The 26,928-nt window shown below is 42.1% G+C and overlaps 1 protein-coding gene across 1 annotated transcript in view; it reads right to left on the minus strand.

Annotated features, from left to right (window-relative positions):
- The window catches only part of POGLUT2 (protein O-glucosyltransferase 2), a 204,414-nt gene extending 178,561 nt beyond the window's left edge, over positions 1 to 25,853 (minus strand). The window contains exons 1-2 of the mRNA XM_069205195.1: positions 25,333 to 25,853; positions 4,952 to 5,157 (exon numbers count right to left, since the gene is read on the minus strand). Coding sequence (XP_069061296.1) covers positions 4,952 to 5,157; positions 25,333 to 25,514 — 388 coding nt within the window. The 5' untranslated portion in view covers positions 25,515 to 25,853. The remainder of the gene's footprint in view (positions 1 to 4,951; positions 5,158 to 25,332) is intronic.
- Positions 25,854 to 26,928: the final 1,075 nt, after the last annotated feature.

Consider the following 26,928-nt stretch of genomic DNA (forward strand, 5'->3'; position numbering starts at 1 on the left):
TTGACTAACGTGGAGGATGCCTTGGATTTCTATATACTGTGGACCACACATCACCAAACACTGCTGAACGATTTCCCTTTAGAATGTCACAACCGAGATGTCACTATAAGAGCAGGCCTACCACAGGAAACACACACAGGTGGAGGGGGAGTTTACGGGCATTGTTTGTTGTTTGGTTGCTCACAACCGGTACATGATACTCACGCCAGAGAGCTGCAACTGACCCTCTGCATGGACTGCCACTATTGATAGATCTAGGATGATTGTGATCCTGACAAATGTTGGTTGTTACTATACATGTTGATACTGTCTGCATAAATACTGCAGAGGCCCTTTCGGGGCATGTACCATATCTGACTGACTAAAAATGCAATAAAATCTGTTAAAAAAAAAAAGTTACACTGTGTGAGTGGTAGGCACCATTTTGATAACTGACATGGATGCCCAAAGTTACTACGTTCATGTCAGCAGTGTAGCTGGGTGACAATGATGTTCATGGTCACTGGTAGGAGATACTGCCAGACAGAGAGGGGAAAGACACACTTGCACATTTTTACTCAACAAATATTCATGAAGACACAAGAGAATGGTCTGGCAAATATGTAGACTCCCATGCACACAGATGTGCACCCACACCAGACAGCCATCCATTCCAACTGCTCCACAGCAATTTATTTTTAAACTTACTTCACTCCTTTGCTCACTCATGATGATGCACATGAATACTTCAGTTCTGTGATGTCTTCCATGGGTTGGACTGCATTTACTCCCACTGTAACTAGCCACACTAGTCGTGCAACGCAGTAATTTGTTTGCCGATCAGTCTGACCTGTGCATCAACTTCCATGAATATTGGACTGAGAGCTGAATGACTGAGCACACCATAGCCTTGTAGATGTGGCTTTAAAACGATCCTCCATGGTAGGCAGCGGGGCAGGTTTTATGGTACACCATGGTAGGTAAGGGATGGTGGTTGGGGGAGGGTGGGGGTGGTTAGAGTCCATCCCAACATGTGCAGCCCATACTCTAGCACAATTGCATTCTGAACTCTTCAAATGGGTGGCCTCCAGTAACTGGAATCTCTGAGTCTGGCTGCCACCAGAGAGCAAGAGGACAGCTTACTTTCATTACTCAAACTCTGTTACATCACTATGGCAACAAGCATATGGACTTCACTTAGGCTCGTCTAGGAGCATGTGCAGCTGCTGATGACCAAATGTGCGGAAATAGCTCAGAGTAGTCTAAAGTGTCTTCAAAGCTCCTTGATGTTGCGATTTCACATTGCCAGAGTCTTCTCTCAATCAGAGAGCATAAAGTTGAGTAGATCCCATGACTGCATTGCTTGCATCAGAAACCAGATTGGCTGAACCCATCAATCCTTGATGCCTAAACTGACCAAGGACCAACTGTCTACTGTCATGATCACGGTAGGTGCTCTGGCAACAGGATTCACTTAGTGCACTGAGCTGAGGCGATACAAGAACAGTGGATAAACTTGCTACTCCTAAGTACATGTCCTGTATACTCTTATCAAGTGCTTCTGCACCACTAAGTATTATGGCACTTTACATGGGACTCATGTTACAATATATTTAACTGTGGGAAAAGAAAATGTACCTGGAACATAAAACACTAGTTGAGAATTGCAAACCAAATAAACAAAAGTGGAGAAAACAGTAAACAGAGTGGACAGAATTTTAAGGCGGGCAATTTTACAAAAAAAACAGGGGAGATAAATTTGGTCCAGATGTATGAAACACTGGTCGCAAAATACTGGTTGCATATCGCAAACAGTATTTTTGTTTCCACTGTGGAAATCTGCAAAACCACTTGTGTTCTAATATGTCAGTTCACAAAATTCAGAATCGTGGTAACAATCCGATCTACTTCATCAATATTCAGGAGGTAGGCTACAACTCACTAACATTGGTGATGATTACAGGGATAGTGGCCTGCTGGGGATAGCTTTTTAAATATATTTATTTTAAATGCAGTCTATTTTTCTTCATGCATCTGGTCCTAAATTCCTGCTTTATGCAGATAAACAGTGCGTTATCAAGTAGATGGATGTTTTAAAGTTATATTGGAGTTATTAATTACATCGTTTTGCTGGCTATTGAGTCCACCAGGAAGATCTCTGTAAGAATGTAAAACAGCTAATGTATAACCTTTGCGTATCTATACAAGACTAGTGAAAAAAAATCTTGGGGAAATATAACTTTTGATGGCAATCACCTGCAGTTGCAGAAATTACTGGTACAACAGACAGGATTACAAAGGACGACAGAACAAATGGACTTTTGGAATACCACAGAAAGGAATAAGTAAAACAACGGCGCAAGTAGAGTGTTGCAACTTCTAAATTCATAAACCAAACAGAATTTTTTTTTCTTCAGATATACTGTGTAAAAAAACCAAAACGAACAGGACCAGAGTGGGTGGCTGAACAAATAGGCGTGTTCCATTTTTACAGCAGAGAGTGAAGATGACAAGTCACAGATGAATGACGTAGTAACTGGGGCGAGAATGGTTAATTACTGATATGCCGGATATAATTCATATGAGCTCAAAACTCTGAGCTATCTCCTAAAGAGGGTTATGAAATTGTTACTGAACCACCAGAAACTTGCTTCAGTCACTCAGGATGGCCAGTGAGGGTTTAGACAACTGGAAGAAATATTATGTACTCACTCGTAGCATCAAATGTAAGAGCTGTGCCTCTCATTTCTCCGTTTTGGGAAAATGAACAGACAAATGTGATCCAGTTATATATCAGTAATACCTTTGTTACATGCCCGCAAAGTAATTCTATTGATTAATTGAGCGATTTGGTAGGAATAGATTACGGAGCGTGAGCATGCCAAGGGACAGAATTCATTCTTATGAAAAGACGCAGATTAGGTGTACCAAATGGCTAATACTTCGGTCTAATGTCCCTAGATGATAACTTTTACCTCTTCAGCAGATTGACAAATGATAAGTTGTGCTTATCGTAGTGCACAAAAAGGTATGTTATAAAATTGCTACTGCACAAATACAGCAAATGTAACCTTTATTTCTGTAGGGAGGGAAATCAGCCAACATCTCCTGTGGACTGGGGCCACCCCTGCTCTCTCTAAGCAATCACTCTCCTTTGAAAAAGTGAGTCACGAGGACAGCAGGCGTGGATCGGATGGCGGTTACCCAAACAGGACATGCCAAACTTTTGAGGTCAGCTGTTGAAAACTGCTTGTGTCACAATGAACAAAGCTTGAACCCAGAGTGATACAGAATAGCATACCTGAGTCGAAAAGAGCAAGAAAGAAAAGAGAAAAGAGAGAAAGGGAACGCAGCTCAAATAAGAGGCAGGAACAGCCCATAGTATGCATAAACTGATATTGGCCACAAACTTCAGAGGGAAAAAGTTAACAAGAGAGGAAACAATGGCAAACACAATGGACAGCAGAAGAGGTGAGTGAGGCTGACAATGCAAAGTGGCAGCATATCAATGCCATCAAGCAAAAAAGTTATACATGTTTTAGTTGCGTTTTTAAAAAATAAATGATCTAATATAGTGCCGAGAACCTAATATTAGAACTGACTGTAGACTTTGCTACACAGCCGCATGTTATCAATACTTCTAAAAAGTGCAAAAAGAAGTACAGAGAGAGAGAGAGAGAGTGGACTTTGGGCGAGCCCACTTCAGCCAATACTTTTATGCATTACTCATGGTTTGTACTTGTGTGGGATTTCCATCAAAGCCTTGGCATTTCATGGACTACACGGGTCCCATTTGTGCCCCTATTAGATTTTAAGACGTGGGAATAAAGATGTCCTTTTGAAAGACTAGAGCCAGTTTGTGCTCTTTGATGTATTTACTTTGATGAAACAACATTTTAATTGCTGGTTTATGCTTTTATTGTTTAGGGAGTGCTTAGCTATCTGGATTACGTAACCTGTCAAAAACACGTTGATAATAACTAATTACCCATGAACATTAATTTGCTTTACTTTGATGTCATGATAACATGTTGCATTTACAGCTTTTTTTTTGTTTACAAAGTACTGCAGTGCCTGCACATACACTCCTTTAAAGTTGCACCTAAATACTGCCTTTTGATGAAAGTATTTTCTATGCAATACTTTGCTATGTTTGCTTTTCAGCTCACCACTTAAATGTAAACTTCATCTTCGAACTCTCTCATTACACTGTAATTTGAGAGTACAGTTTAACTCTGCTAATGAAGCCGGTTAGCCTAAGTCCACCTTCCACCCAGTTGTAGCCCAATGTGCTGCTTCATTATGGAACTGTTTATAGGCAATCTGAGGGCAACACTTACATAGTCACCCACCTATTATCAAACAATTCTGCTAACAAAAGCGCTATAACTTTTAACTTTGCTAATGATTGTTATGCATTGCAGCAACTTAGTAGATAAAGTATTGCAGAATAACACCATTATGCCCAAACCTAATCTAACTGTGAGCAGTAACAACCTACGATGTGAGGGTCGAGTAAATCACTTCCCATTTTTCAACTGCAGAAATTACTGAGCAAGAACACGCTCTTGCTTTTCCCAAGCCCCTTCAGCAGGAGGGAACCATCTTGGACACTAAAGTCTATAAGTACGTCTATTTCACGTTCCTTCTCCAGATACCAAGTGCTACCTACTTTCAGACTTGACTTTCTGCGACTTGAATGGAACAAAACATGGTGAAGGGAGTCACCTTACTGATTTTTATCAAATACCATGGCACACTGTGACATTTATATATACGTTTGGCACCAAACCAGCAGGAAGGTTTATGTCGCTAGACAGGACTTTAAGATCAATCTCCATATTATGGGTACAAAGTCAAATTTTATCTCAAATACGGTCATGGGGGCTACTTCTCTTGAGCCCACGTTCTAGAGGAGATTAATTGTCCAATCTTGTTAAGTAAAAGAAATGCAACATGCAAATAAAATTACCTTTCAAGATATACGGAGACTTGGCTACATGTTTATTCTTAACTGTAACTTCAATCCTCAGGTTTTTGTAGCTTGCATACATTCTGTACCGGACGATAAAGGATCCATCTTTTCTGTCCAGCACCTGTACTCCCACTCTAGTAAACTGTTCATCAGGAGCTATAATCTTCACTTGGAACACATTTTCACCTGGGGAAGAAATTAACCTAAAGAAAATAATATTGCCATTAAAAAACAATCCTGAAATGGTAACTTACAGTGCCTTTTATGTGTACAAAAAGTAGTACTCAAATCTACTGGTGAGTGATCAGGAAACAAGATGATTATGCAACATAAATTAACGTCACACTATCCATACAGAGTGGTAATCATGTTTTGAAGATTAAGATCGGAAATAGTCGTATTTAGAAAACCCCTTTTAAATCATTCGTAAATTTAACCAACACCCTTAACTGACAAAAGCCTAAGATGCAGAAAAACAGCGGTTGCCTGTCAATTTGTCCTAGTCTGTGTCTACCGAAGAGAGATCTCATTAATACGCATGTGGCTAGCTTATCGGTTAAGGGCATGGGGGATTGTAAAATAAAATGAGCACTGACAAAGCTACCAGTTTTTACTTTTTATAATTGATGCACGCACACACACACACACACACAACATCCACACATGCAATGACATAACAATTCAAGCAGCAATTTACTCAAGAGTGATCTAACAAACTACCACTTAATTGCTAACCGTCCATTGAATCAAGGCACTAATAGTCTCTCAAATGATTTCCTCCCTTGATTTTGGCACAACATACACAGGTTCTGAGCTTCATCTGCAGCATCTAATCCTCGGATCGGACTTAATCCTGGGTCCTGGAGCCATCACTCTCCGATCACATTCAATTCCTACCTGAAAGGGTCACACACCGAAATTCTAAGTGGTTTAGGCCCCTCATGGGACAGTCTTTCATTCAGGAAGCAGAGGAAACGAGAAGCCACGCTGACCCCATATTAAACTGTAAAAAACGTCAGTGTGGTTTGCCCCAAAATTATAATTCCGTCAACAAACCACAACAGCAGTTTAAAAACAACTTGTATTTCATTTTGTTACAAATGATCCTCCAGCTACTTTAGTTGCTACACCGCTATGAATTTATGAGAGCCTTGACGCTGTCAAGACTGGATTACTAAAAAATTCTGTTCCATGGAGCCCCACAAATCTTGAAACTGCAGCAACAAGAAAACCAGACCACCAAATTCTATCTCAACTTAAAGAAATCAGCTGATATCACTCAAGACGTCGCAGACTTGGATGGTTTCCAGAAGTGAAGAAAATAAAGTGTACGCCGCTTTGTTAAGTCTTCAAATCACAGAAGAGTCATACACCAAAACACCTGTATTCTCTACTCCTTAATGCACACCTAGCCGTTACCCGATGTCCAGCAACAAAAACCTACCCACACAAGTCAGTTTAAAACCGCCAGACCCACAGAGGCACTTCAATTAATGTGATGGGGGTTCATTTCTGGAAGGGGCCTGGCCAGAACTAAGACAATAACCAAAACTGGCACAAATCATGAAAACAAGGGGCAACAAATTTTCAAAAAAAAAAAAAAAAATCCTTTTAAACCCATCACATAATCACTAGGATTGCCCTCTCCTTCAAAAAAGGGACCGATCCCCTTTGAGTGCAGCTAGACCCAACAGAATATCGTATCTGAAAATTCACATGAAAACTCCCTCCCTCCACTACTTCAAATGTTATATAATCCTGGAAGGAGGTCGGCTGTCTGAATAACTACCTTCCACTTTGTAGTCAGCACTACGAAATGGCTACCTGTTGCAAGCCACTCCAAAACGAAACAACTTCGTTTTTGTTTTTAACATTTTTTAAATATGGTTCTGTGGACTGGCTGACTGCCTAGCTGGATGAATGGGTGAGTGTACAGTTTATTGAATGTGTAAGTGGATGGATGGATGACTTGGAAATGTTTACATCGTCGGAGTGCATGGATTCCAGTCATTAGAAGAAGATGAAAGGGGCACATGTTCCTCAAACAGTAAAGTATTATTACAAACCACAGTGCACAGCTTAACATACATTCGACTGCCAAATGAATGCCCCGGGAAAGTGAGAATTTCTGCATGATGTCAGGGTTAGTATTATGCTAGGGGTAAGAGATAACATTACATTTTAAAAGCCAGGAAAAGCACCTATTGAGGTGGATTGTTGGCCACATCTGCAGTTTCCCTCACAGCAGGAAGAGACAGTTGCAGCAATGTGGGGAAAAATCCCCCCTCTTTGGGGTCTGATGCTCTGCCAAGGGCCCCCTTGCTTATACATGGGGCCCCCAACGATCTCGAAGTGTGGTTGCAGCCTGGATTAGTGCTCTTTGACAGGCACGGGCCCTGGCCTCAACTCTGTCTAATCGGGAGGGCACCATCTTGTCTCCATGCCGAGAGCGCCACTTGCGCCTCTGTCAGGCCAGTCTGTCTCACAAGGCCAGTGTAGAACCTCTTCCAATTGCCCACCTAGATCTGGCAGCTCCGCCGTGACTCCGATATGGTGCACATTAGGGATATTTGTTAACAATAAATTGCACAATACATTGTTTAGTTGATCAACATTGAGTAGCAAATTATAATGTCTGCCCTTAACCCCCAAACAAGCAGAGTTGTTTGGGGGGATGTTTTCCTTAAACATATTAAGACATTCTCAAGATTGTTCACTTGTTCAAAATCCATGTGGAATTTTAGGTAAACATTTTTAAGACTCACAAATTAAGGGTTATTTAAATGGAATTTGACCAAATAAGCTAAAATCCATTGATAAAACACCAGTAACCGACGTCCTGATTTAACATACTGAGTTGAAATCAAAGCAGCCGAGCCACCAGAAGGGTGACTACTATTCAAATGAATGCAGTTTTATGAAACACAACAAAACCCTGAAGTAACCGGCTTTCCCACAACCACATCTTCTACAGAATAGCAGACGATGACAAAAAAGCCACTGTCTCAGACACATTCCGATAAACGGAGGGACTTTCAAACCAGGCTTCGCTCATTGGGAGGAGACCATCATACTAATCACATTCCCTGAAGAAACTACAATCTGTTAGGCTCATTTTTCCCTGTAATCGTCTTCACTTGAAACCATGTCATTGGAAACTATTATTTGGAGATGATTCTTGTAATATCTAAACCCCGAGTGATATTTTAACCAGTATGGGTGTTTACCTGGATGGGTGACGAGTAAAATCACCTGTAGACCTTCTCTTAGAAAACAGACAATTGCCAATATTGTAAGATGTTTTACTAAAACTAAAACTGTTTGGAGTGATAGTTTGATTATCTAAGGCATATTATTAGTATACTGCAAATGAGGGACAGGGAGAGTTGATGGTCCAGTGTATTGCCCCTCTATACTGGTACTGATAAACCAAAATACACTGTTCCAAGATAGAAAAAAAAAACCTATGACCTATTGAAGGGAGTGCAAGGTAGTCCCTCGCCCCCTGCTTTTCTAAGCATTGTTGAGAGTGAATGAGCATTATCTCATTCCTCACTCTCTATGTTGTTTCAACCTTGGGCAATACCCACCTTGGATTAATAAATGAATTGCTCTGTATTTGGATCTTGAGCCAATTTTATCCATTTCTTCTCTTCTCTTCTCTCTCCTCTTTTTTCTGTGCCTACACCGTGGTTTATGGCACAGCACCATTGAGAAAAGATCTCCGGCAAAGAGCCCCCCTTGTGGGGTGCCCATCAGACATTGAGCGCCGGTCTGATGAGGAGCAGACCTGATGATGAAGCATGACATCCATTGGATGGGTGAGGGCTCCTGCTTCGAACTATAGGACTGCCCTATGTCCAATTATTTGTATAGACAGAGCAGACATTTCAAAGCAATAGAAAATAAATACTCAAGCTCAGGGACACGTTTAAAATGTTCCTGCTCCTTTGTTCTAATAATGGTAATGCACAAATATGGTTTTATGGAAACTACAGGATTTAGTTCATGTGATGTTGTTCTGTTTATTGTATGCTTACCTGCAATGATGCTTTATTATACTGATCCTTGTCCAGTCTGAAGTTAGATTGTGTAAATATCCAGTATTGTGTACATTACCATTTAGTGACTGAGGTTTAAAACACCTGCTTACCAGCTACTTGGATTTAGTATTCATCGTTGGAAGAACAGAAGAAATGTAGTTTGCTTCTTTCCTATCACTAGTTATGGAACCTATGAATGCCAAGAGGGAAGGGTTTTCCCCAGTGATTTGAATGAATGAATAGTGAGAAATCTGTGCTAAATTCAATATTCTGCATTCATGTCCAATTGGCTTGCTTAAGTAAACACGAAATGGTAAGAGATTAAATGCAAATGTTTCCTCACTTATTTTGATTGCATGCTTACAGTAGCGTTTGTACTGGCACTATTTATAGAAGCTTGCAATACATTTTGGAGCAATGAAGATTATTTTTCTCAACTTGACCAATGGAAAACTTAAATTGTACGTTTTTTTACTCATTTTATTTATTATATAATGAAAAGTTTAATGCACACCTTTGTTTTTAGTTGTGGGTCTCATTGTGAATAAAGTCTAACTGGAATTTTAGGAGCTCCCTTACAAACAGGGGGCGAGTTGGCTTTCATACAAAATCACTTCCTAGTGATCACAACTCAAAATGTAATAATAACGTGAAGTGTCTATGCTATGAGGTGGATTGTGGAAAATGTAACATTACACCAGTAAAGAGAATAAAAGGCTCTAAACTGAAAATCATTATTGCTTGAGCACTCAGTCAAGAAAAAGCAGAACTGAATGCAGAAGACTGCAACCTGAATGATAGGTCAAGGTGAATGAACAGAAAGATGAATAACATTTTAACGCTGTGAAGAGGTCTGTGCTTACTGGGATCCCACACCAGTGTACTACATCAAAGGCTGAATGGGACTCAGTTTCAACTTTCAATTCTTATCGAGGGCACAAACAGTATTTTTATAAGACAACACTTATGACGTACTGTTCCCTATTCTTGACCTTCTTTTTTGAATGCTCTGCTTTTGGAATTATTTTTAACATTTAATTTCCTTCATCAGATCTTTCCTTATATGAATGTTTTCTCATCTCTGATGTAGTTAGTTCTCCATTATCACTCAGCTTCCCCTCCTCTTACTAATTTATGAAACTGTTAATTGTACATACAAAAACTACAATTTTACACTCCATTTCATTACTAGTATTGCAATTCCTAATTTTCATTCTTCACCATGTTCGGGGACCATGTTACGTTTTAATTTACAATTTGTGAATGTTTTTATTGCTACCCTTTCCTGATTTTACTGTAGTGGGAACTGTTCTTCTTAAAAAATAAAAATAAAAAATAAAGCACCAGAGACTACAGCTGAAGTGTGGTAAATAAATAAACTTGAGGTGCCCAGATGACTCCATAAACACCGTTCAGCCCTCTGCTGCCACAGCAGGGTACAAGGCACTGGTGCCCCAGCGTTCCATCTCAGACCAAGTAACCAGCATCCTGGTCAGAAAGGAACATATGTAGTCCCACTTATGCTGCGAATAGGTGGCTGCTGCAAACCAGGACCTGGGAAAAAGCCTAACAGAGACTGAAGAGGGCATCTCCTCTGTGGGTCATGTTGGCTTATTAGGATTTAAGTTTACATGGAGGCTTGGAGTTTAAAGATGTATGCAGCCAGGGTCACACCCAGTTAGTGCAGCTAAGTCACAACAGCAGCAGCTGCACTACATGAATACCCGTAACAAACTATTTTCTGGAGTACAGAATTGATGTCTTGCTATTAAATCCCTTGTTGTACCATGAAGGAGACTACGCAATTCTTGCTTTTCGTGATTACTGAGGTCAAGTTAATTGTGGAGGGACTATTTATGATTAATAATATATTTGGCACTTCCTGGCTAGGGTAAATTACATAAGGTGCATCATTTTCTTTAAAACGGACTTTGAAATTAGTAAGCACGTTTTATGCTCAAATAAAGACGGAGAAGCGTTTCGCTTAGTTGAAGTGAGAGATGTCATCATTATACGCAAAAAGAGAGAATTCAACCATGTTTACGCTAATGCAAACTAGACTGGCAAAAACTTGGGAGTGCAAGTGCATTTTCAGCTAAGAACTTTGGAGAGAGAGTGACAGTCCTGTATTATCTTGGTTTGGTCAAGCAATCAAAAATGAGAAAATTTACAGAAAGCAAAACCCTTAAGGTCATAATCAATAACAGACAGTTCAAATGTTTGCATATCTACAACGCTATCTCCAGAACTAACTACTGTTGACTTTTGCATATGACCCGCATAATATTTGCATATATGTTCCTACTGTATAAAAAGGAACCTTTTAAATATACACACACACACACATATATATATATATATATATACACACACACACACACACATATTTATGTGTGCGTGCATATACATATACAACACACACACACATAAAAACATATTGCCTAGTGGCGGCCTCCACTAGGTAGTTATATTTAGCTCTGCTTTTCCATAGAAAGAGTGCCTTTTGGATTGCTAATAACTTTGGCCTCATTTGACAAATCTTCACAAAACCTTCAAAAAGAAAAGTTCATCCACCTCAGCTGCTTCCTGGAAAGGTTTGTGGAAACCCGTCAAGCAGGGGCCGAGAGAAATGAGGGGTCCCAAAACTCAACATCCTCATGCATTTTCTACAGACTTGTTTAGACAAGGATACAGCAAAAACTGCTGAACGGAAGGAATTACACCAGATTTGTGAGGAAGTTAGATCTTTCTCCGTAGGTTCTGCTTTTTATGATTTGGTGTAAGGCAATTGAGCAGTTTTTGAGAAATTAACGTCCAAAATATTTGTATATTTTGGCAGTTGGGCTCGGAAAAGTCTCTTGAGACTCTTGTAGGAGAGCCGATTTGAAAACAGAGTGTTCTGATTGGCCCAGGGAGCTTTATTTACCTATGGCCGGCTGGCTCCTGGATGAGTCAGACTCCTGCGAGCGCTCTGTCTGCCACCAACATGAGAAAAATTTTGATTGCAGCCATTACAGGATTTGGTGACTTAGTCCCCTGTCCTGAAATTATAAAAATAAATAAGGATATATGAAGGCAGGGTAGGGATACCTTGACCCCCTAAAGCCACATGGGATGGGACCCAGAGGGATAAACCCCTCCACCACTGCCACTGTGGCCAAAAAGACAAAACAAGCATTTCCAATGCAATAGGTGTCGCATTTGCATGAGTTAGAGCTATTGGTGTTGTAAATTCTTAACTGGACTTTTCTTGCCACATAAATTGGTCAACCCTGCCCAATAATTTTGTGTTTTCCTGCCACATAATTCCAGTGGCCCTGCATATAGCTAGAGTACTTCCGTTTACCTCCTTCCTCTATCTGCAGTCAAAAATGCCATTTAGCATCCTACTTTAACTCTGCCATGCTAATTCCAATAGAATACACTTTCACCACCCCACCATCAGAGTTTCTGGTTGGCTAACACAATTCCCAAAAAAAGGACACAAAACAGTCACGGAGGAGTAACGAGAGAAATAAACTAGAAGGGTCACTCAAACATATCAAGAGTGTTCAAACAGTCATAGTGTAATAAGGATGTTAAGTTGGCCTGAATCATGGTCACAATTGAGAGATTATTGAAATATATACAATTATCATGTAAACCCAATAAACATCTTGATCAGAAATAAACTTTTCACATTAGACTGTAATGCTCAGAATAGCCCCTAGAGGACCCCACAATGAAAATAGCATTTGTAAAAACCATGATCTTTTAACCATATATTTAGCCCCAGAGCGCATAACCACATGAAAGAAAAATGTCAGAACGTAATGCATTGTAACCATATATTTAACCCCTCGAGGGCATAGCCAATTACACATTTTTAGAGCAATGAAATTACAAACAAGGCCTTTAAAACATGAACCACTTCCAGCTGTAAAACAAAAGTTGCAACCATGAGAGCGATTAAAAAGACACTCAATGGTGGGAGGGGTTATTATTTTGGGGTCTCCACTAACCTACTGTGGGGACCCACAGATGATGTAGACAGAAAGAGCATGATGCCGTGAATGTTTTGATGGTGGCCCCATTGTCCCAGGAGCACCACAGGCTGAGTTATGAGCAAAATGATTTCTAAAAGAAATGGTTTCCAAAGCATTACAGGGCGAGTTTACAGAGTGCAATGAATTTTGTAGTTGTGACAGAAAGTGCACATTGTGGTGAATGTTTTGAAGGTAGTCCCATGGTCCTAGGACCACCACAGGCTGAGTTATGAGCAAAAATGTTTTGTAAAAGTAATGCCCTGCAAGGCATTATGGAGCGAGTTTCCGTGCCACAAATACTGTACTATGTTGATATCTGGACTGTAATGCTTAGAACAGCCCATAGAGGACACCACAATGAAAATAGCATTTGTATGAAAAATGGTTGTGTAACCATATAGTTAGCCCCCAGAGGGCAAAACCACATGAAAAGAAAATGGCAGAAGGTAATGCAGTGTAACCGCATATTTAGCCCCTAGAGGGCGTAGGGGCTTACAAATTTTCTGAGCTGAGGCCTACTGCAATGATATTACAAACAAGGCCCATAAAACACAAACTACTGCCACCTGTAAAACAAAAGTTCCAGGCATGAGACAGCTTAAACAAACACTGAATGGTGGGAGGGGTTATTATTTTGGGGTCCCCACTAACCTAGTGTGGGGACCCAGAGATGATGTAGACAGAAAGAGCATGATGCCGTGAATGTTTTGATGGTGGCCCCACTGTCCCAGGAGCACCACAGGCTGAGTTATGAGCAAAATGATTTCTAAAAGTAATGGTTTCCAAAGCATTACAGGGCGAGTTTACAGAGTGCAATGAATTTTATAGTTTTGGCTCTCCCGCTGTGTCCAGAGAGCTGCTTTGAGAATTTCTGTGTTTTTTACGTAAAGCATTTATCAATTACAAGTGTTTTTGTGAAAGCTATGGAGCCTGAAGGGGAGAGCCAAAAGAAATTACTCAATGTGACCAGTGCTTCAGTACCACCAATGGAGTTTGCGCTGTGCTGAGGTGCGAGCGCCATGGAGCATGAAGTGGAGAGACAAAAGAAAAGAAATAGCTGGCCCACGCTGAAGTATATCGGCAATCGTGCAATAATCCATATTACATGGTCAATCTGCAAGGCGGTAACAAACCGCCCCAAGACGGCACAAACGTAAAGCAATTACCAATGACATCAAGGGTTTTGGAAAGGAAAGCCTGCAAACGAGTGAAGGTGATGGGCTTGAGATGGGCGTTGTTAAAAGCCCACAGAATACTTACAAAAGGTCGAAAAGCGCTTGTGCACTCGACCTAAAAACTACAAAAAAATGCTGTAATTCAGCAAGCGCCTCGCAGGATCGAAAAACAAAATGGAGGATTGGCTGCATTTAAAAACCTTACGACCCGGATAGACTACCTCCGGGGTTGTATTCACAATGGGGAGAGTGACAGATGCCCCCACTCCACAAGCCGGGTGCCCCCCCCACCCCAAGCCTCCAGAGGCTCCAGCGAGCCCTCTCCAGGGCCAAACATTGTTTATGGGGAGGGGGGATGTGGCCCCTCCTCCCCGAGCCATCGGATGCCTCGGAGAGCTCACACCCATGGCCGAGCATACTAGGTATGAGGAGGGGTATGCGTGATTCCCTCCCCTTTTACTGTAGGTATCACTTTGGGGGTATGTGGACCAGAGGGCCTATGTGCTTCCGGGAGGAAAGTCATGTGGTCCCCCTTTTTTAACCCCTCGCGTGCCCAGGACGAGGTGGTTATGTGGCACTCAGGTATGGGCCCACTCCCCCCCGAGAGCCTGGCACCCCCCTCCCCTGGGCAGGGATGGAAGGGGAATAGCCCTGCCCCCTACTGCCCCCCCATGGCGTCTGACCTCATCAGAGGCCTGCCCTGCAAAGCTGGAAGTTCAGCTTCCAGCGTCGATCGGAGGAGAAATGCTTTTGCATTTCTCCTCCGATCACATGGAGGGAGTGAGAAAGGCTTCAAAGGAAAGGCCTTTCCTTTCCTTTGATGTGGTTCTCAGCAGTTCTGCTGCCCGATCGCAATGCGATCAGGCAGCAGAAATGCCCACTAGACACCAGGTAGTTTTTTTTTTGTATGCATAAGGGGAGCGGCCCCTTGGGCAATGGCTGCTCCCGACGGGGGCAAATTATTTTTAGGCCATTTCTGCCCCCCCTCGGAGGCAGATCGGCCTAATATAATAAGGCCGATCTGCCCCCAGGGGGGCAAAAACCGCTAGACACCAAATTTTTTATTTTGTTTCTTTTTTTTTTTTTATATGTAGGTAGCGAACCCTTAGGCAAGAGTCGCTTCCCGGGGGGCAAAATGACTTAGGCCATTTCTGCCCCCTTTGGGGCCAGATTGGCCTATTTTCATTAGGGCACTCTGCCTCCACGGGGGGCCTAAACCACTAGACACCAGTGAATTTTTTTTTTTTTTTTATAATATTGAATGAGGGGAGTGGCCCCTTGGGCAAGGGCCACTCCTCAGGTGGGCAAAATATTTTTAGGCCTTTTCTGCCCCCCGAGGGCATATCGGCCTATTGTAATTAGGCGGATCTGCCCCCAGGAGGGCCAGAAAACCCTAGACACCTGGGATTCTTTTTTTTGCGTTTATTTTTATTTTTTTATATATGGGGAGCGACCCCTTAGGCAAGGGTCGCTCCCCTGGGGGGCAAATTGTCTTTAGGCCATTTCTGTCCCCCTGGGGGGCAGATCAGCCTATTTTTATTAGACCAATCTGCCCCCGAGGGGGGCAGAAACTACTTAGGCACCAGGGATTGGTGTGTGTGTGTATGTATGTGTGGGTTTTGTTTGGGGGGGTGGAAGCCCCTTGGGTAAGGGTCACTCTCCATGGGGTCACATTACTGTTGGCCATATCTGTCCCCCTTGGGGGCAGATCGGCCTATTTTTGGAAGGACCATCTGACCCCCAAGGGGTGCAGAAAGCCCACCAGAGACCTGGGAAGATTGTTTTTTCAAAATAAGAGGGTAGGGGTATGGCCATACCCCAACCCCAAATAAATGGGACCAAAGTTGTTCTGCCCAACAATGGGCAGATGTGCAATTACCACCGATCCACACCCCAGGAGGGACAGAAAGCCTACTAGATGCCAGGGAATTATTTATTTATTTTTTTAAGTGCAGTGGTGGCTACCAACCAGTAAGGGCCTGGTTATGCTCCCACCCCAACTGAAGGGGGTAACAGTCTTTCAGCTCTCCACTGCTCACTAAAACATCTTATCCCACGGTAAGCAAGAGGACATTTGATTATTGTGGGTTTTGGTTTTACATTTGGGCCATGAGAGCTTAGCTAACTCTCAAAATCGGCCTCTTGGAATGCTGAGGGCTGCACATTTTGGGCTTTGGGACGCTGCCATGTAGAAAAGTCTACAAGACCTAGCCACATCTAAAAACTAAACATCTGGGTGAGTCCAGGGTGGTGTGCTTCACATGCACCCGGCACCATTTTCTTACCCAAAATTCCCTGCAAACATCCAACTTTGCTGGAAATCACAGATTCTTCCCACATTTTTGTGATGGAACCTTCCGGAATCTGCAGGAATCCACAAAATTCCTACCACCCAGCATTGTCTCATCTATACTGATAACAATTCTGCTGAACCTGTCAGCCAAAAAATGTATTTTTTCAAACTGCCCTTTTGGACCCGCTTTGGTTCCCCCTCAATTTCGGCATGTTTTTGGCTCTTCCCTGTCAGAGGCACTTGGCCCACCTACACAAGTGTGGTATCATTTTGACCAGGAGACTGAGGGGAACATTGGGTGGTAGGAAATTTGTCCCGGTGCGGTGATTCCACACAGAAATGTGGGGAAAATTTGATTTTTCTAAGCTAAATTTGAGGTTTGCTGAGGATTCTGGGTAAGAAAACATTGGGGGATCAACGCAAGTCACACCTCCCTGGACTCCCTCGGGTGTCTAGTTTTCAGAAATGTCTGGGTTTGGTAGGTTTCTCAGATGGCTGCTGAGCCCAGGACCAAACACGCAGGTGCCCCTGCAAAAAACAGGTAGTTTTGTATTTGATCATTTTGATGTGTCCACGTAGTGTTTTGGGGCATTTCCTTTTGCGTGCACTAGTCCTACCCACACAAGTGGGGTACCATTTTTATCGGGAGACTTGGGGGAATGCTGGGTGGAAAGAAATTTGTGGCCCCTCTCAGATTCCAGAACTTTCTGTCACCAAAATGTGAGGAAAAAGTGTTTTTTGGCCAAATTTTGAGGTTTGCAAAGGATTCTGAGTAACAAAACCTGGTGAGAGCCCCACAAGTCACCCCATCTTGGATTCCTCTAGGTGTCTAGTTTTCAGAAATTCACAGGTTTGGTAGGTTTCCCTAGGTGCCAGCTGAGCTAGCGCCCAAAATCCACAGCTTGGCACTTTGCAAAAAAACAGCTGTTTTCTTTGGGAAAATGTGATGTGTCCATGATGTTTCATGGGGCATTTCCTGTAGCAAGCACTAGGCCTACCCACAAAAGTGAGGTACCATTTGTATCGGGAGATTTGGGGGAACACCGGATGGAAGGAAATTTGTGGCTCCTCTCAGGATTCCAGAACTTTCTGCCACCAAAATATGAGGAAAAAGTGTTTTTTTGGCCAGATTTTGAGGTTGGGAAAGGCTTCTGGGTAACAGAACCTGGTGAGAGCCCCACAAGTCACCCCGTCCTTGATTCCCCTCAGTGTCTAGTTTTAGAAAATGCACAGGTTTGGTAGGTTTCCCTAGGTGCCGGCTGAGCTAGAGGCCAAAATCTACAGTTGGGCACTTTGCAAAAAAGATTCAATGTAAAAACGTGATGTGTCCATGTTGAGTTTCCTGTCGCGAGCATTAGGCCTACGCACGCAGGTTAGTTACTATTTTTATCGGGAGACGTGGGGGAACATAGAATAGCAGAACAAGTCTTAATGCCCCTGGTCTTTCTCTACATTTTTTTCCTTCCAAGTGTAAGACAGTGTGTAAAAAAAGACGTCTATTTGAGAAATGTCCTGTAATTCACAAGCTAGTATGGGCACCCTGGAATTCAGAGATGTGCAAATAACCACTGCTTTTCAAATTCCGTTTTGGAAATTCAAAGGTTTTCTTGATACATATTTTTCACTCTCCATATTTCAGCAAATGAATTGCTGTATACCCGATATAGAAGGAAAACCCATTGCAAGGTGCAGCTCCTTTATCAGCTTGGGTACCTAGGGTTTTTGATGAACGTACAAGCCCTATATATCCCCACAACCAGAAGAGTCCAGCAGATCTACCGGTATATTGCTTTCAAATATCTGACATCGCAGGAAAAAGTTACAGGGTAGAACAGGGAGAAAAATGGCTGTTTTTTACCTCAATTTCGATATTTTTTTTATTTCAGCTGCTTTCTTCTGTAGAAAAAGCTTGTAGGATCTACACAAATGACCCCTTGCTGAATTCAGAATTTTGTCTACTTTTCAGAAATGTTTTGCTTTCCAGGGTCCAGCATTGGTTTCACACCCATTTCTGTCACTAACTGGAAGGAGGCTAAAAACATTAAACAAATAGTTAAAATGGCGTATGTCCCAGTAAAATGTCAAAATTGTGTTGAAAATGTGGTTTTCTGAATCATGTCTGCCTGTTCCTGAAAGCTGGTGATTTTAGCACTGCAAACCTTTTGTTGATGCCATTTTCAGGGAAAAAACCACAAGCCTTCTTCTGCAGCCCTTTTTTCCCATTTTTTTGAAAGAAACAAAGTTTTTGCTGTATTTTGGCTAATTTCTTGGTCTTCTTCAGGGGAACCCACAAACTCTGGGTACCTCTAGAATCCTTAGGATGTTGGAAAAAAAGGACGCAAATTTGGCGTTGGTAGCTTATGTGGACAAAAGGTTATGAAAGCCGGAACTGCTCCAAATAGCAAAAAAAAGGCCTGGCAGCGAAGGGTTTAAAATAAATACGGCCCTGTGCAATGTGGTACCCAGGGCCTGAATGAGGCTCGGGAGGGGGACTGTGCAGCTCCCACCTCCTTTACAAAAATGAAAATATTGTAGGATGGTGTCCTCAGGGTCTTATGAGGTTGTGGGGGAGGGGGCATGCACCCCCCTTTAAAAAAAATATATATATATATATATATGGTCCCAGGGGATGCAGCCCCCCGGCACCAGATAAGGCTCGGAGAGGGGGACCGAGCAGCTCCCCTCTCCTTTTAATAAAAAACAGCCCCAGGACCTAATAAGGGACAGTAATGTCATAAATTATGTCATCAAACATGTCGTAAGTTATGTAAATGCGAGGTCATAATTAGTGCATGGATGGGGTGCAAGTTCTAGTTAACACTGTTAACTATAATCAGTGAATTTCTGTGGGTTTTCTTTTTCATTTTGAAACGTTAATGTTGTCACTGGCATATTCACCCATTTATCATGTTACTTTAACCAGTGTTTTTTCAGTGAAAGTGTATATATTTCAATCTACAGTTTTATCTAGCCTATGTGAAATATTTGTTTCTTTTAAATTGGTTTGATTTTTTCTAATGCACATTGGCTTAAAATTATTTTAAGTTAATGATGAGATTGACCAGAATGCTTTTTTCTATTACATATTTTTTTCCTTACTCCAAAGCATGGTAGGGTTGAAATCCAAAACTTACACCCGTTTAAGATATAAAAATGTGGAAAAAAAACTAAGAGCCAGGATCGGATCCTAGATGCCGAGTTTCCTCTACAAAGACTGGTTAACTCGTGACTAGGACATATTTTCTGAAATACATGACGAACAGAAGCATTTGCTGCTAACGCCTAATCTCTGAAACACAAACCAAAAATTATAAACTCAACTAGACTACTGCATTGCTATACAGAAGCACATAAGTCATCCAGAATTGAAAACTACACCCTAGCCAACACACACAGCAAAATCTAACATTTATTTCAAATAAATATCCACAATATTTTAGACAGAATCTTGGTACCGTCTACCAGCATGTTGAGGTCTTATATTTCTAACATGGTCAATGCAAAACATATCAAATGAGAGGAAAATCTTGCTCCAAAGCCTTCAAACAATTGCAAATTTAACAGCAATGTTTCAGGTATTTTGAGGAGGTCAGTGTGAGAAAGAAGAAATACCAAGCATTGATAAAGCCAATAGGTATGCATTAATGTGCAAACACCTGTAAACACAGGAATTCATTTGCTGTCCACATGCAGATGATTTTAATCACATTAAAGTCAGTTAATCAATGCCAGGAAAAAAGAGCAACCCAGAATTTATTTCTATACAGAATGCACACAGGAGATAAGAAATGTAATAGGACAGTGCCATGCCTTAGTTTTGTTTCAGGTGTTAAATAGGCCATCATGCATTCCAATGGAAACATTTTATGGAAAGTGGATTGATAAACCAAACAGACAACTGCATCATGTGACAGACAAGTAGTTCTCTGGGTGGGGTCTGAAGTTTAAACTATGTATATTTTAAAGAATTGGTTCAGGGTGCCTCACAGCAGCAGGTAGCCAGCCCAGGCCAGCCACTATTCAGGAAGGTTGCGTGGTCCCTTCCAATGACAGTAATACTCCTTGTGCAAAACAGATTCCTCTGGAAGTGTGCACCCTGCGGACCAGGTTCTCCGGTCAAACGTCCTCACAAGTGTATCTCTGTCCTGCTGAAGGATGGCACCAGTAGTTATACTGTAGTGTGCCTTTGAAGTTGAGGGTGGTTCAGAGGTTCTCCCTTCGAACCACAGATATCTCCCCTTAATGTCAGTCCTGTCTGCCATGGGGCTGTGGAATTCAGATCTTAAACTTTAGTGGGGCCATGATCTGGCCCCGAGAGGCCAGGTGTCGGAATCCCTCCCTCTAATTTATCCAGAAAGGCCCTCAAATGGCAGATGCCTGTTATTCCAATTGCAATGCCCAGTGTTTAGAGCTGTTACTGGGAAATGCACATATGTGCTCCCAAGCCTCCAGTGTGGATTAGAGCCAAGTAGAAAAGCAGACAACACATTTTAGAGCAGAGAAATGTCCACTTTCGAGAAGTGGCATTTCTAAGCTAGTAACAAGAAAACCACCTTTACTATAGGAAGGGGTTTGTCATTGCGAATCCAATGATAGGAAGAATTCTGAAGCTGCTCCACTGCAATCCACTTCTGCAATTTGGAAGGATTTTAATCAGTCCCCCATGTTAGCTTTATGGAAAGAGCAACTTCAGAAGTAGGGAAAACACACATGGGTACTCTTCAATACCTGGGCAGAGAACACTTCTGTGTACCATTCCTGCCTTTCACCTGCCACTCTCTTCACCGATCAGGGATGTGGAATTCCTATCGCCCGACGCCCGGGACATCTTGTTTGGGGTCAAGGGCAACAAGATTTTATGTTTACTAATGCTGTTCGAACTTGTATTTATGGTTCATTATTTGAAAACCTTCATTATTAGGGTGAGTGCTGTAAATAAATGTTTTAAGGTCACACTTCACTACTGACGTTGGTTCCAGTATAAAAAAAAAAAAAACGTGTATACACATGTTTGAAAAGTTTAGGCTATGAGGCTAAGTATAATGCTCCCAGAATGCTCTCCGATTATATGCAAATGAAGTGTCATTTAGTAAAATGTTTTGATGCATGCTAGTATTTCCCAAAAATATTTCTAATGGAAAATCAGTGTAACCATTTTCAACACGATTATGGGAAGCATAAAAATAAACAAACACTGACAAAGCCAACTGATCTGACATATTTTTATAAGTCTTTTAGTTTCATCAATGCGTGTCTTGTTTTGACATGGCTTTTGTAACACTTTATTGTTGTGGGAGCTACCAGGCCCTCAACATTGTAACAAACACTGGCAAAAAAAAAAAACAACGTTTTTGAACTCTAAAAGCACATGTTGCCACCAGTGGCATAACAAAAGCCCCGCAGCCGCCCTCCAGGGGGCCCCTTCAGCACAGCACCTGCCCTGAGTGAGTCTGGAGAGGGGGCTCCTCCATGTTCTTTGCAAAGGGGCACCCTCCAGTTTCGTTACGTCACTGAAGTTCCTGACACTGAACAAAACTACTTTGTGTGCCAATATGCTCCTTGTGGAAGAGAAGAATGCGATCACTCACAGTAAAGCCAGCCGAAAGAGAGAGAAATAGAAGTTTAATAAAAACAAAATGTCTTTGTTAACACCAGACCTAATTAGGGACCAAGACCCACATGTAGGTAGCTTTTTGCATGTCGCAAACAGCGACTTTCGCTGTTTGCGACGTGCAAAAAGCACATTGCGATGCACAAACCCAGTTTTGCGATTCGGTAACCTGGTTACCGAATCGCAAAACGGGTTTGCGACTCGCAATTAGGAAGGGGTGTTCCCTTCCTAATTGCGACTCGCAGTGCAACGTAGGATTGTTTTGCGAATGCGGGCGCAAACCAATCGCAGTTTGCACCCATTTCAAATGGGTGCTAACACTTTCACAAAAGGGAAGGGGTCCCCCTGGGACCCCTTCCCCATTGTGAATGTCACTGTAAACATTTTTTCAGAGCAGGCAGTGGTCCTGCGGACCACTGCCTGCTCTGAAAAAATGAAACGAAAACGTTTCATTTTTCGTTTTTGTAATGCATCTCGTTTTCCTTTAAGGAAAACGGGCTGCATTACAAAAAACTGCTTTATTGAAAAGCAGTCACAGACATGGTGGTCTGCTGTCTCCAGCAGGCCACCATCCCTGTGAGGCCGCCATTCGCAAGGGGGTCGGAAATTGCGACCCACCTCATGATTATTCATGAGGTGTGCATTTGCGAAGCCCTTGCGAATCACAGATGGTGTCAGGGACACCATCCTACATTCGGATTTGCGACTCGCAATTTGCGGGTCAAAAATCTGAACCTACCTACATGTGGCCCCAAATTCTTAAAGAAAGTCACAGAAGTGCACCCATGGTATATGTCGTACCCCTATAAAATATTTGTGAACTGTATTTTAGCATGGGTAAATACGCATGTGTAGATTTGCTCATGTGAAAATCTATTGAGCATTTGCAAGTTCATTTTCCCTCCAGCCACTTTCTTCCCAACCCTGGAAGAAGTTCTAATCCTGCCATTGTCAGGAGTAAATGTCCACCCTTTCTTATTATGGGAAAATATTAGAGAGAAGCTGGTGAAAATCTTTAAAACATGCAGGTTAGTAGGTTTGCAGACTCAAAGGCATTCCAGCCCTGGAACTATTGCTTACTGCTTCCTCCAGCCCCAGTATGCAGATCTGCAGAAAGGTGGAAAAATAAGTAAATTGCTACAGTAGGGATTGAAACTGCAAGTATTCAAGCCCTACTATGGTAGTAGCCCTGGCATAATCAGAGAGGCTATTATCAGAGCTCTTACATAATGAGATTGCTGCTATAATTTGGCGCCACACTACATGGCACCAAAGGGACAAGTAGATCTTTTTACAGGACAAGTAGATTTGAGAAGCAACCTGTCCCGTGGACAAGTAGATATTTTAATAAATTCCACACCCCTGCCGATTCAGGACTCACCATAGGGGTGCCCTATTGGTAGTGGAAGGTCTCTTCAGGGTTGTCTGGAGATTTAGAAAGGCCAGCCCGAGCATACGTGCAATGGCGTTCACAAAGACCTGCAATGGCAGGCTGGACACACGTTTACAATACCATGGTGCAAGCGTTAACACTCAGGCCTGCAATGGTAGGCTTAGCATACGTTTGAGAACATGTTTGTTGCAAGTGTGCACACACTGTTAAGTGCCACTTCCCAACTTAAATTGGAAGGGGGCATGCAGTTTCACACTGTACTTGCAATGGGAAAGTGCCCCGAGCCCTAAACCCACTAAAAGAAAATCAGCCAAACCTATGAGAAGAGACTATCTCCTAGGTAGGGAACACCCATGTGTACCTGCCCAGTCTTATCTACCACCAGTTTCACCCTTCAGGGAGTGCTCTAGGGGTAGTGGAACTCCCACTCACGGTTGGCTAAGGAGTGAGTCATGCCAACCTAAGTACATGCACAACTGTGCCTCAACAGGCCTGCAATGATGGGCCTGTTGATAGGCTATTCTGGTGATGGGCACACTCAGTGCTGTGTCCCACCACTAGCCAGGGCCGTACCTCCCTCTGGCATGTGGTGTACCTTTTTACAAGGCACGCCTGGGTACAGCACCTTAACCAACCACGTAAGCGTAACTTCCTGGCATGTGTAGGAAGGGCGAGCACACTTTCCTACTGCAGTACAGGTGGGAAGTGTCCATTGTCCTAAAAGCCAGCGGAAAAAAACAGAGGCGGAAAAAGCAAAAAATGATAGAAAAATCAACTAAGAAGAGCCATGTCCTACGCCCTGGTTATGTAATGTAAATAAAACTGTCTAACATTTATTAACATTCTTACCTGGATGTAGAAATGCTGTTTAGCATGTTGGCAGTTATACAAACTAGGATTGACCTTCAAATTTTAATATTATGGCCATATCCTAAGCAGATATCTTTATACATGTTTTTCTTTTCAGAAAAATGTTATTTAGTGCTTGTTATGGAGAGACTAAAACAACCACATCAAATGTTTCTATTTGTTTCAAAGCAAGAGTAACAGCAATTGGCTGACAACTCATTTTAGATCACAACCTCTCCTCTTTAAAACACTATCCCTGAAACCAGTTACTTAATCTTCGTCAGCCTATCCCACCAACCATTCACCTGAAACCACATAGCACTAATGATCACATCTAACTGGTATTCGTATAATCTATCACAAAGTAATTGAAGTAAATGCATCCAATTGTTTTCTTGAAAGTACGACTAATTGCAATTACCAACAATAACGAATTGATTCGTGCTACGCCAACAGGCAGGTAACCCCAAGCAGGGGTATTTCTACACTGTCAATTGAAAGAACTTTGTAAAAGAGTTGTACTATACACAGTTGAAGGTGCATTTGTTTCAAAGCGTACTAAAGCTGTAGAGGAAGACAATTTGGAATGTCGTTCTTATTCAATGTAGTTTAACAACATTCCTTAGATTTCAAGGAAATGTTTTATTATCGTTTTTTTTATTTGCAGTTTTATATATGACCCTGAAGGTACTGGAGCCCTTTATAGCAGCACCAGTTACGTTACAAAGGACACATTCATATTTTTTGTTTGTATGCATGGATACAATAAATGCCTTGCCCATAATGTTGTTGAGCCGACACCGAGACTCGAAATAGGTTTCCCAGCTCCAAAGCCGGTTGCTCAGTCCTTTACGCCACATCCTCATCCTTAAGGTTATTTGTTCAGTACTTCATGCAGATACGCCCTCTGTTCTGTATTTATTAGTGTGGGTTGAGAATACGGCTCAATCTAACTCGCCTCCTAGAAAGCAGAAGAAACAAGTACTTACTTTTGCCCTTCTGCGTCCACAGCCTGAATGTAAAAATACCGTGCCGGGAGGACAACCTCTGCCCGTAAACCTGGACCCCATATGAGACATCGCTCGGGGTCGACGTGGTCCTTTACGCTAGCTTCGGAGATTAATGGGGAGGCTGTTAGAAATAGGGAGAGCAGCAAACAGAGGGTGAACATTTACAAGAATTCCTTCAACAAGCCGGGGCACAGCCGACCGGTTAGCGGGCAGCGAGGGTGAGCGTAGCCGGTGTGCAAGCTCCGCTCCAGCAAGGCAGCTAAACACCCCAGCCGGGTACAGCACAGCCTGGGCATGTGCGCTTCCCAGAACAGGGTGCTCGGTCCAGCTCCTGCACAGCACTTGCATCGAGCGCACTGGCAGTGAAACAATGGGGCGGGCTCCCGGACTACAAGAACATAGGGCGGCTGAATTCCTGTCGGTTTCCACCCATAAAACTTCGACTTTTTCCGGGAGGGGAAAAATCCTGAGAGCGGCGAATTTAGGAACTCCTGTAATTTGTTTAGAAGTGTCCAATCAGAGCTGCTGCTGGAATCACAACAAACGCGCCTCCATGTCAAAGGGAGGAGTGTCGGCGAATTGAAGCGCCCTTGAGTTGTAATATAAACAACTAGAGAGCTAAATTTTCCCTTAAAATGAAGCACCCAAAGACGCCATGCTGTTGGAGTAGGAGCGGTAGGTTTCCCACCGAACTGTCTGTAATAACTGCGACAGTACACGTTGTAAACGTGCAATTTATTTGTTAATTTTTCTTTGAAACTACAGTGCAATAAATACTTTATTGAAATAATACAAACTATTTTAAAGCGTACTTTTTCGTAATATTTGAACTTCTTTAAATTTTTTTTTCGAGCCATAAAATTACTTGGGAGATAAAAAAGAAAACAATCACTGACGCCGTACCAGGCGTGGTCTCGCTTAATTTGATATGTTAAAGTGTTTGTTTACTAATGAGTTAAGTTAGTATGCCTCTGAGAGAGGTAATTTATATAATCTATATTAACATGAAATGTTTATGAATTAATGTGTGATAATGCTGCATAGAAACAATAATAATAATTTTTGCTTAACCATGCACTTGAAATGTGACCACGGGGAGTGGCCGCCAATGTATACCTAGACTAATAATGAGGACTAAAATGTTTATATTGTGTTTGAATAAGTTTGTACTAAGGACTGTATTATTGAATCTGTGCCGAAATTGTCATAGGCCTTAAGTTAGCATGAGCTGAAGCTGAGTCACCTGGCTCTCATATTAAATGTATTTTCCTATTTTGCAGTGTGCTGACTCATAAAAGGACACAACCCTGCATGTTCTTTTTCCTTCAAGACGAATGTAACCATGTTAGATCCGTTCTCACAGCCTTTTCTTGTTTGCAGAATAAATGTTAAAAACAAACTGAAACAGTGTAGATTAATGTAATGTACAAGGTCATTCAAACCAGTGAAGACAATGGAACTGCTGACCAAAAGATGTGCAAAGAATTACAGAAAGATGAAATCATACCGGACCTCTGAAGACGTCAATTATGAAGACCAATCAAAGACTTGTAAAATAATATGGGGTGAAGAAGA

The sequence above is a fragment of the Pleurodeles waltl genome, chromosome 8 (assembly GCF_031143425.1).
Source record: "Pleurodeles waltl isolate 20211129_DDA chromosome 8, aPleWal1.hap1.20221129, whole genome shotgun sequence".
Taxonomy (NCBI): domain Eukaryota; kingdom Metazoa; phylum Chordata; class Amphibia; order Caudata; family Salamandridae; genus Pleurodeles; species Pleurodeles waltl.